This window comes from Octodon degus, unplaced genomic scaffold, assembly GCF_000260255.1.
Source record: "Octodon degus isolate 3935 unplaced genomic scaffold, OctDeg1.0 scaffold00060, whole genome shotgun sequence".
Lineage (NCBI taxonomy): Eukaryota > Metazoa > Chordata > Mammalia > Rodentia > Octodontidae > Octodon > Octodon degus.
The window spans coordinates 4,240,741-4,251,520 of record NW_004524636.1 but is presented as its reverse complement, the minus strand read 5'-3'; the positions used below and the strand labels follow the sequence as shown (position 1 = coordinate 4,251,520).

The following is a 10,780-nucleotide window of genomic DNA, read 5'->3' as shown; positions in this document are numbered from 1 at the left end:
GAGGAGGAGGAGGAGAAAGAAAGAAAAAGAAAGAAAGAAAGAAAGAAAGAAAGAAAGAAAGAAAGAAAGAAAGAAAAGAACAGAAAGTATAGCTGCAAATTAGATTAAACGAGTTCTTTGACTAATAGGCTACTTCCAAGTTCCTTCTAAAATTCAAGGCAGGCAAGATCTGGCTGGCAAAAATCATCTTACCTAGTATAACATAGATATTTTGTGGCTACTTCACACATACTCATTTTTAAAGGACACAGTAGCTGCCCCAGACAGGCTCCTGTAAAGGCTCTTAAGGATCTAAAATGAACTATATTGTTTCCTGAGGTTTTCTGCAGCTCTGTGATTTTTGCCAAATAACAAACTACTCAAAAAGGATGTCCCATCTTACTGACAGGGGCTGGGGTGGGGAGTGGGGGAAGGTGACTGGTAACAGACACAGGGACAGCTTTTTGAGGGTAACATTTTGAAGTGGGATACTAGTGACACACAATCTGTGACATACTATAGACCACTGACACTGTAAAAGGCTAGATCCCATGATGTGTGAGTTATAGCTCAATAGATACATTTATTTATTTATTTATTTATTTATTTATTTATTTACTTACTTATTTATTTAGCGGTACCAGCGCTTGAACTCAGGACCTTGATGTTTGCCAGGCAAGTGTTTATTCTACTGAGCTATCTCTCTGGCCCAATAGAAACACTTTTAAAACAATATTCTACCTCCATTTTTGCTGATATTACAATATGAACCTTCATTAAAATAGTCTCTTATTTAAGAGCTATGAGTATTTTACACTATAGTTCAATTCAAATGTCACTCTCTGGTTCATAACACAATGTACCTGTTAAGCAATGGCCTCTTAAGCAATTCCCTGCTGAAAATATTTTGGCCAGATATAATTCTAAATTATTTATTTGATTCTATTTAATTAAATGGAGATCATTTATTGGCAATTTGTAATAATGACAAAAAATTAGAAAATTCTGAATGGATGTGGCTTGCAGTACATTACCACTGGATTTCACTTTGTCTCAACATTTTTGATTTTGTAATTGTTGCCAATAAAATCCTCGTATCCAATATCTCAAGCTAGCTAGGAATCTTAGTCTCAGGAACAATCTTCTATAGATCATTTAAACAGCCGAGGAAAATCTTGAGTTCCATTTGATGTTGGGATATTTCTCAGTAGTCTCAAGACTAGTTACTTCAGTTCTCTCTCTCTCTCTCTCTCTCTCTCTCTCTCTCTCTCTCACACACACACACACACATTCTTTCACATCTTCAGAAATCATCTTTGAGACTCAGAATAGATGGAAAGATTAATTTCACAATCTTTCACACATAAGAGAACCTGTCAAAGGTACTACTTAAATTTTCATTCTCCCAAATCGACAAAAATGGTTTAAAAAAAATACTCCAGAGATACGTCTGTGGTTGTTTTATACTCTATTTTCTCATGAGTACAAAGCCAAAATATTTAGTATAGTTTACCTTCAACTGAAAAATGGATCAATTTGAATGTGAAATTAACTCTCTCCAGATGTGAAAACACACACACACACACACACACAAATATATTAAACCTGTCCACAAACACATGAATGCACACACATATGAACATAAGAAAAAAAAAGGTATATCTCACATACATGCAAGACTTAGTTTTGCCTTGTCATGTTTATATAATAATGGTAATACTACTACTAAAGGAAATTGTGCAGGTGTTCGCTAATATGGTGCTGCACGTATGCCTGCTTCTCTATGGTCCCCTGGCTATTAAGAGCCAAACAGAAATCTGACCACAGCGCATCTCTTCGGACCGGGAGCGAGAGCGAGTGACATTTTAGAAGTGAGCAGGAATGTGGGCTTCCCTCAGAGGGCGACATGCTGTCTTCCCATCTGCAGGAAAGCTCTATTCTAAAAAATCTCAGATTCTCCAGGCTGGTCTAGGAAGCCTTGTGGCTTTTTCCAAGTCAAATGGGGGCGAACGCGAGCGCGCGCGGGGCGGGGGGGCGGTATTCCAAGGAAAACACCCAGGGAAGAGAAGAAACGAAGAACCCCAAGTAGCAGCCCTCCCTTGCTCCCAGCATCCGCTAGCCGCAGCCGGGAGCCGCGGGGAGCCGGGTGGTGCTGTCCGCGGTGCTGAACGTCCCACCGCGCCCACTCACCGGCCAGCACCGCGGCTCCCAGGAGGCAGAGAAGCGCTGCGGGCTGCATGGCCCGGATCGGCTGCACCAGCGAGGCGGATGCAGGAGGAAGGCGAGGCGGAGGTGCTTCGGGAAGACAGCGTGCGTCCTGGTCCCCGCGGTGTGGCGCGCTTGGCGCAGGCCTCACTCTTTTAAAGGGCAGGCGGGGGCGCGAGGCCTGGAGGGCCGAGCAGCCGGGAGGAGGCGCCCCTCGCTCGGCCCTGACGTCACCAAACAGCCCCCGGGGCGCGGCGCGCGTGGGCGGAAATTTACGCCACTTCTGGCGCCAGGGCGCGCAGGGTCTGGAGAGCAGGTGGGCAGAAAGCGCAGGAAGCGGCGTCCAGGGGGCTGGGAGGAAGCGCAGGCCTGAGGCAGGGAGAGAGGAGGGAGGCCCCCTTCATTTGCCCAAGCTAGTCTCCATCTTCCCCGACTCCGCACTCGCCTTCAAGTATAAAAACATGTTTGAGGCCGTATGCAGACGCGAGCGGTTCTGCTGAGCGTGCGCACGGCTAGGTCTGCTTTGTGTTTCCTCTACCAGCTGAGCAAAAGATTCCTACTGACGAGAGAGCAGTAAACAGTTGATTAAGAACAATGAAAAAAAGAACGATGATCCTCAAAATTCTCCAGTGCAGCCCAAGAATATGGGACTTGCTGTTTCTGCTCTTAGTCTTTGTAGCTCTCTACCGATCCATGCTTCCATCCTTCCACCATTCGTACCCCCACGCAGAACTTTATTCAAGTGGGTTTAAGTAGTTGGTACAAAAAGATGTATTATAAATGTCTTCTATCTCCACATTTCAGGTTTCCCCCATCCATTCTGCAGAATCAGGAGTCATAACCACTATCTGTGGCTTAGGCTTAGTTTACTCTGCAATCCACACAGCTGCATCTTCTTTTGCATAGCTGCCCGGTGTCACATTGAATGAGGTGAGCCAGTCCTTTTTCTGATGGGCGCTCATGGAGGTTGTTGCACTCTGGCTCTTAACCACTCCTTTACAGACAGAGGCAATGTCCCAGGTGGGTAATGGAATTATCTGCTTGTAGGAATTACTGCGGTGCGTCCTCTTTGGCTTTCACAGTGAGAAAGGAAAGCATGCTGCTCTGTGTGCGAGGCAGGGAGAAACATCCTTCACAGCATTTTTGACATGAGTTTCCTTAGCCTAATGAGGAATCAGGAAAAAGCATCAGGCAAGTGCCCCGCTCAGAACAGAACTTCATCTGATAACACCAACACTGGGAGACCGAAGGAGGCTTCGCTTGGGGCTCTTCGCTCAGAGAGTGAAGATGTCTATAAGCACAATTCAAATGAGGTTTCGGATTCCTTTTCTTGAAAATTAATGTGGCTCAAATGTTCTGCCTGTGAGTGAATGGCTACATCTTCTTTAAAAGGCTAGATTTTGTTTCACCCAAATGAAAGTCACAGAATTTTAAATGAACAGTATTTAAAATGATTTTTGTGGGACAACTAGTAAAATTGGAATAAGATGTATGGATTACATAATCATATTGTGCTAATGTTGATTTGCTGATTTTGAGAATTAGAAAGAATGTCCTTGCTGTCATAAACACACATCAAGGTCTCTAGAGGCAAATATATACCACTTAGGGCTGGTCAAATAGCTCAGTCGATTAAAGCGCCTGTAAGCAGGTGCAGGATCTAGGGGTTCGATCCCTGAGCCTGCCATGCCAGCCCTGCCCCCGGGGCGCACTGAGACAGCAACTGAGACTGGGTGCAGTGGCACACGCCTGTAATAGCAGCACTTGGAACGCTATAAACAGGCGGATCACTATGAGTCCTAAAAATACAGAAAAAGAAATATGTACCACTTACTTTCAAATGGCTCTTAGAAAATATATCTAGAGACAGTGCTAAGGCAGGTGGGGGAAAATGTTACTATTTGGACAATACTGGAATAAATAGCATATGGAAACTTTGTACCATTTTTGCATTTTTCCTGATATCTGAAATTTTTTCAAATCAAACAAAGTAGTATTTTTAGCACACAAAAAATTTGCTTAAAAACTCTAGAGCAGGGCCAAGGAGATAGCTCAATAGAATAAGCACTTGCCTGGCAAGCACAAGGTCCTGAGTTCAATCCCCAGTACCCCTGCAAAAAATTTAAAAAATAAAAATAAATGCTATATAACCTGAAATTATTTGGGGCCAGCCAGATAGCTCAGCAGACTAAAGTACCTGCTTAGGCAGAGCTCAGTGCCTGGGGTTTGATTCTCAGCTTGCCATGCTGTTCCCACCTGTGGGGACTTGCTGAGAAGGTGACTGAGACTGGGTGTGGTGATGTATGCCTTTAATCCCAGAGCGTGGGAGGCTAAAAACAGGAGTCTTATCTACAAAGTGAGACCCTGTAGACCCTGTACTAAATACATTAAAAATAATAATAATAATGAATAAAACCCCTCTAGAACAAAAAGCTGTCCCGAGGGGCCCTCCCTTGATGCAATTCTGACAGGTTCTTCCTCAGCTGTTAAAAGTTTGGTAAGGGTTCCAACCACTCTTTGCAGGTACTGGTTGCCAGTGCTTCCTTCCTAGTCCAAATCTCACCTTAAAAGGTTATTTAAAATGGCCACTGCCCTCAGGCATCTGCATCCCACTTCTCCCTGTGCTTTACCTGGCTTCTCCTTTTTTTTTTCCTTGGTGGAATCCGGGATTGAACTCAGGCCATTGCGCTTGCTCTTCTTCTTTGGAAAATGGGGTTAAACAGTGCTAACAGGGTCCGGAGGCTTCACAGCCTGAGCTGGCGGAGCCATTCATGCATTAAGACCAGTCGGGAAGTAGGAAAGATCTTTTGATTGTTGCTGTTGGATGGGCGGAGGGAACAAAAAAGGCACCCTGGGCCTGCAGCCAGTTCCCACATTTAGGCTCAACTTTTCTGTTTTTAAATTTTCATTTTTTATAAACTTTCTGTGATTTTTGCCTTTCGCATTTAAATCTTAAAAACAAAACAAAACAAAACAAAACAAAAACTACTACTCACTATGTAGCTCAGGCTGGCCTCAAACTCACAGCAATCCTCTTGCCTTAGTGTCTCAAATGCTAGGTTTACAAGCATGCACTACACACTCAGTATTTAAAATCTTTTTGCACCAAGCAAACAAACAAGCAAAAAGATGGCTGCAGGGGGAGAATTTTTCAGGAATTCTTTTAGAGCAGGATGAAGAAGGAAAATCAGTGTTTTTCTTAGGACCCAGAGCTCAGGATGAAGATGGGGTGAGATGCAGTACAGCCACAGTCTTCACCAGTTGTCCTGGGAAGTTTTGATTGAAGTGACCATCTTTCTCTTTCTGTCCTTTAATATTACTTTGAACAAAACCCAGAAAGCACAGTTGCCCAGTGACACACGACAGAGTGTGGTGGGCCGGAAAGCAAACAGACAAAGGAATTGTGTATAGGTCAAGCCCCCCAGCGGTCCAGTCAGCAAGCTTGTGTTTTCTCTCATAATTCCCTACTTGACTTCATGTTGCTTTTAGGAACGGTGACGATGTGCCCACGCACATGGGAGGTCACACGATGCTCTTCTGTGATGCAATACTTCCGCCAGTGCAGCTCCCTGGGAACATCTTCATTCCTGGATCCCTCGAGTTGAAGGAAAGCAAGCTACATTGTACTTTCTTTACACATTTGCACAAGGCCTGGCCCTAGGACAAAAGTTATTCTTGCTCTCTCAGTGGCACTTCACAGAGGCAAGACAGAAAGATGCTGGAGCCCACTAGAAGGCCAAGTACTCATTTGCTCATCTTAGTCATTCCCCACACTTCTTTACTTGAATGTCTGTTTCTGGAATTGCTGGTAGAAAGGCTCGACTAACACGGCTGAGGATAGCCGGTCTCCTTTGACTTCAGGATTTAGTCTGGAGAGCAATGCCACACACGCACCTACTTGGAAGTGTGGGTTCAGAGAAGTCTGTTAGGATGGCCCAGAGTGAGTGCAGAGCCTGAGATGCTGTTCCAGGGTCAGCAGGGAAGACTGGAGAACACATGCTTGGAAGTCAGTCAGGAAAGGAGAACTGAACCTGTTTCCTGAGTCTGCCTACCAACTTGGGCACGTGTAGGAGGCTGTGTATACAATGGGCACGTGTAGGATGATGTATCTGTAATATTGTGTTATGGTTTGTGTCTAGTTGTCCCCCCAAAGCTTCATGCAGTCACTGGGGCAGCTTCTAGAGTTTGTGATTAATTCGTGATCTAGTGCTGGGATTATGGCTGTGAGTGCTACATCCGTCCTGGGGCAGATAACCTGAATACAATATGAGGGAAGGAGAGAGGCTTGCTAGCCGCTGCAGCCACTGCTCCTGTCTTTGCTCTTTGCTGTTTTCTGCCACCATGAACAGCTGCCCTCTGCCATGTGCCTCTCAGCCTTGGAGCCAGCCGAGTATGGACTGAAACCTCTAATAACTGTGAGCTAATTAAAGCCTTTCTTCCTTAATCTTGGGTGTTGGGCATTTTGTCCCAGGAATGAGAGAAAAAAATAACTGAGAAATATAGGATTGAGAAATGTTTGCATCTTTTTATGCATATTGGTGCTTCAGTGGACGATGTAATGTTCTGATTGGTCCCAGAAAGAACCTCCCAAAGAAAAAGTAATGGCTTCAGATCAATGAGAAAAATCAGTCTCTTGAATGGGGCTAAAGATCAGGGTGGCTGTAGGGTTCCCCCAAGCCCTGGAGCAGAAGGGGGCAGGGTGGGGAGTGGTTGAGAAGTCTGGCTGTGGTTCCAGAGATGATGCCCATCGGTCTCCAGTGCTGGGCTGAGCAGGGAGCAGCTGAGAAGTCAGGCCTTCATCCCATTCTGATGTCCGCAGCAGCATCTGCCCTCGTCTCTGCTGTCTTGATCACCCAGAGCTTCTCTCCAACCTCGCATAAAGCCTTTGCTGCTTGGCACTCTGCCTAGGGATTTTTGAAGTGTGGCCTCATTCCAGTCTAGGTATTAAATATGTGTTATTTCCTGCACTCAGCCAGAGTCATGCTCTGCAATCTTGCCACTTTGAAGATGAGACTAATAAGTGAGACTCCAGAAGCCGTGAGGTCTCCCTCGCCGCCTTTGCCCGCGAAATTTCCTCCGTTTTCTCTGCACTCCTCCTCAGGAGTCAGTGTAAGCTGCTTCTGCCTCTGGTTTTGAGCAGTTTGGCTGGCTTTGTTCCATGAGGAGCCGTTCTTCTGCTGATGGAGAAGTTTTAATTATTTATGGTGAGCATTAGAGCATCCTCACTCCCAGGCAGACTACTCCTCGACCAAAATGTGTTCTCTAAATGTAGACTCCAGGAAAAATTCATGCACGCTAATTTCAGTTTTACACCTATGAATATTTTATTTCCCAATAACTCATAATGGTCCTTGAGGAGCCATTACTATTAAGTAAATGTGGGTAATCTGAAGCTTCCCACGATGGGATGCCTGCAATTTTGTTCTGGATAACAAAGATGCAGATGGATAGTGGGTCTCTTCTCATAATTTTATTGAAGAGTTGCTCTCCCTCTTTCTCTCTCCCCTAACTGCATTTGCTCTCTTTTACATTCATTCATAAATCTCAGGAAAGGGCACCAAAACTTTTACATTGCCATACAAATGTGATACTGGTGCTAGGGAGACAGCTCAGTGGCACAAATGCCTGCCTGGTAAGTGCAAGGTCCTGAGTTCAATTCCCAGCACCAAAAACCAATAAATGTGATAATACTTGGAGCTATAAATTACTAAGGCATGCGGCAATCTCAGCTAGATCTTTTTGTCTTTTAGAAGACATATTGTGAGGTATAAAAGTAAATATTAGAAGATTTACTGATTGATACCCCACCACACCAGAACCAAAAGTGAAGAGGTGTGCTGAAAGTCCTACAATGAAGTGTTAATGAACGCTGGGAGGCTCAGGATCTAAGCTGTCCCTTGGAGCCCTTTCCTAACAGCCCTGAGAGGGTACAGGAGAAACTGCAGACTCAGTGCAGAGCTCTGTCAGAGACACCCTCAATTAAGAACCTCTTTAGCACCCCTCAGTCTGCAACCCATGGGTCATGGCCTGCTCAGTGGAACAATTCCACTCTGGCTCCTCCTGGACACAGGGCCTACAGGATACACCCTGCGGAGGCAGGAGCTTGCTGAAGCAGACATTTCTATGGGAAGTGGGTAGGAAGGCCTCGCGGGACTCCTGGGAGGAGGCCGTGCATCTCAGTTCTGCACCCGGCAGCATCCGGCCCCACCTCAGCAGTGGCTCCCTGGTCTGCCTGGGAGGGCTAAGGCGTTGTTGGTCTCAAGGGCACCTTTAGCCCTTCTGCAGTTCTCACCTCGCACTACCAACACACTTCCCCCTACACATACAGGCTCAGCTGTGTCTGAGTCTTGGGCTTTCCTGGGGCCTCTGTCAGCAGAGAGCCACTGAGTTCAGCACCAGCACACATTTATGGGTGCTCTGGACCATTTGGAAATCAGTTCTTGTAATTTGTCTTCCCTCTCTTTGCTCTCTCTCTCTCTCTCTCTCTCTCTCTCTCTCTCTCTCTCGTTTTTCTTTCTGTATGGCAGAACTTGGGATTGAACCCAGAGCCTTTTGACTGAGCCCCATTGCTAGCCAACTTTTCAAACTTAGAGATGGGGTCTTGCTGAGTTACCATGTTGCCAGGGTTTGGCTCAGACTTGTGACCCTCCTTGCCTCAGTATGCTGGGAGGACAGGCGGACACCACCATGACTGGCCTAGTCTTCTGATGCATTTCTAACCCATTCCCAGCCATCTTCACTGTATTCCAAGATTGTATAACATATGGTTAAAAGCTTGGGACTGCAGGACAAATCTACCTAAGATATTTTTTGGCTACGTGACTGTGGACAGGTAAGCTCCACCTGTGACAGTCGCCCTCCTTACCTGCAAGAGATGCAGCAGTGCCAGCCTGAGGCCTGGGGTGTGCGGCAGAGGAGCTAGGTTTGGGAAATCCTCTGCTACCACACCTGGTTTCTGGTAGCATTCCGGATATGGCAGCTGCTGTTGTGATTTAAAACATAACAACTGCACTGAACTCTAATGCACATATGACGGAAGCTGGCGGCGAGCAGCTCAGTGGGGTTTTCAGCATGTTCACAGAGGCATGCACCAAGTCACCTGCACACACGAAGGGCTCATCTTTGGCCTCCTTGCTTCTGAGCTTGCCTGTTTGTAGTGTAGCACACTATGGGGCCCGACCCTACGCACCAAGCTCATTAGTCAGACAGGGCCACTCCTGCTCCGAGTGCTCGACTGACTCCTCACAGAGCGAGTCCTTACGCTGGCTTCCAGCCTTCTGGGTTTCTTCCTGTCACCTCTGTCACATCCCTTCTCACTTTCCCATCACATACACTTTTTGGCAACACTGGGCCTGCAACTTGTTGATCATACTCCTGCACAGGACCTTTGCACTTGCAGTGCCCTTGTATAGGCTAGGTTTGCCGATCTCCAAAGCACTTGTCCCTCCCAGCCAAACAGCATCATGTTTTGCTCCTTTGTTGTACCCACCTCTTCAGTGGGAGCATCCGCTCCCCTTCCAGAGGGCAAGGGCTTGGCCTGCTTCATCCAGTACAGAATCTTCCGCACCTGGAACAGGGTGACCTGGCGGCTGCGCAAGAGCTCTGGCTTCCACCAGGTACATTTGCACTGCGTCTGCACCACCACGAAACTGGACAACGAAAAGCAGAAATACCACTGGGGGCCAGCACTGCCTGTGAGTGGGATGCAGGGTCCTGAGTGTTTCCTTGGAGGAAAATGCATGCAAGCGGGTGGGGCCGTATGGATGCCAGAAGCAAGCAGCGAGCCTCAGGGGCTCCACAGGAGGGGATTTGAGCTGGCTCTCCAGGAAGCCCCATCAGAGAGGCTTCTCCTGCCGCAGGATGGCAAGTGACAGTAAGGATGAAGCAGCCTGCAGCACACTGTGCTCTTCAGGCAAGAGTTTGCTCAGGCCAGCGAGCAAGTGGACTTCAATTTGCATTGAACTTCACAGCGGTAGCTTGAATTTGGTCTGGTGGGAGAAATTAAAGGACAGAACCCAGCTTATAAATAGTGGGCTGTCCCTCACCGGAGCCACGGAAGCCGCCTGTGGAGCGCTCGCAAGCGCCACCCCGGGCCAGCACACATGAGTTCCCACGTGCCTGGCTGGGAGACTGCGTGTCCAAGCCCAAGGCACTGAGTGGGGTAGGGCACCCCAAATTCATGTCCACTTGGAGCCGCAGAAGGTGGCTTCATTCTGGAAACAGGGCCTCTGAAGATGTAAGCAGTTAAGGTAACTTCGCACTGGGTTAGAGTGGCCCCTAAATCCCAACAGTGGTCTTCCCCAGAGGCAGCAGAGGGAGCTTTGGATATGGAGACACAGGAAGGACACAGAATTAGAGTGACACAGAATCTGGGGGTGTAGCTCAAGGCAGAGCACTTGCCTGGCTTTCCTTCCCCTTTGACACTCTGCCTGGGGCTGGGTGCTCTTTCCGAGTCCTGAGCAGAACACTTTCGCTCTGTCACACACTCCTGCCACAGGGAACTGCCTCTCCACAGGCCCAGAGCACTGGGGCCAGTCATGGCCCAAAGCCTTCAGAACTGTGAGTCACCCTGGGGACAATGATGAAACCCTCTTTC

The 10,780-nt window shown here is 47.2% G+C and overlaps 1 protein-coding gene across 2 annotated transcripts in view; it reads right to left on the bottom strand.

The window, feature by feature from the left end:
• The window catches only part of Chgb (chromogranin B), a 20,350-nt gene extending 10,644 nt beyond the window's left edge, over positions 1 to 9,706 (bottom strand). Inside the window, exon 1 of one of the 2 annotated variants that reach the window (XM_023718641.1) lies at positions 9,674 to 9,706. Coding sequence is in view for 1 of the 2 variants with exons in the window: in XM_004634281.2 (XP_004634338.1) it covers positions 2,170 to 2,218 (49 nt within the window). In the remaining variant the exon portion in view is untranslated. Of the gene's footprint in view, positions 1 to 2,169; positions 2,956 to 9,673 lie in introns of those variants that run through there. The other variant, XM_004634281.2, reaches the window with a different exon arrangement.
• Between the last annotated feature and the right edge of the window lie 1,074 nt (positions 9,707 to 10,780).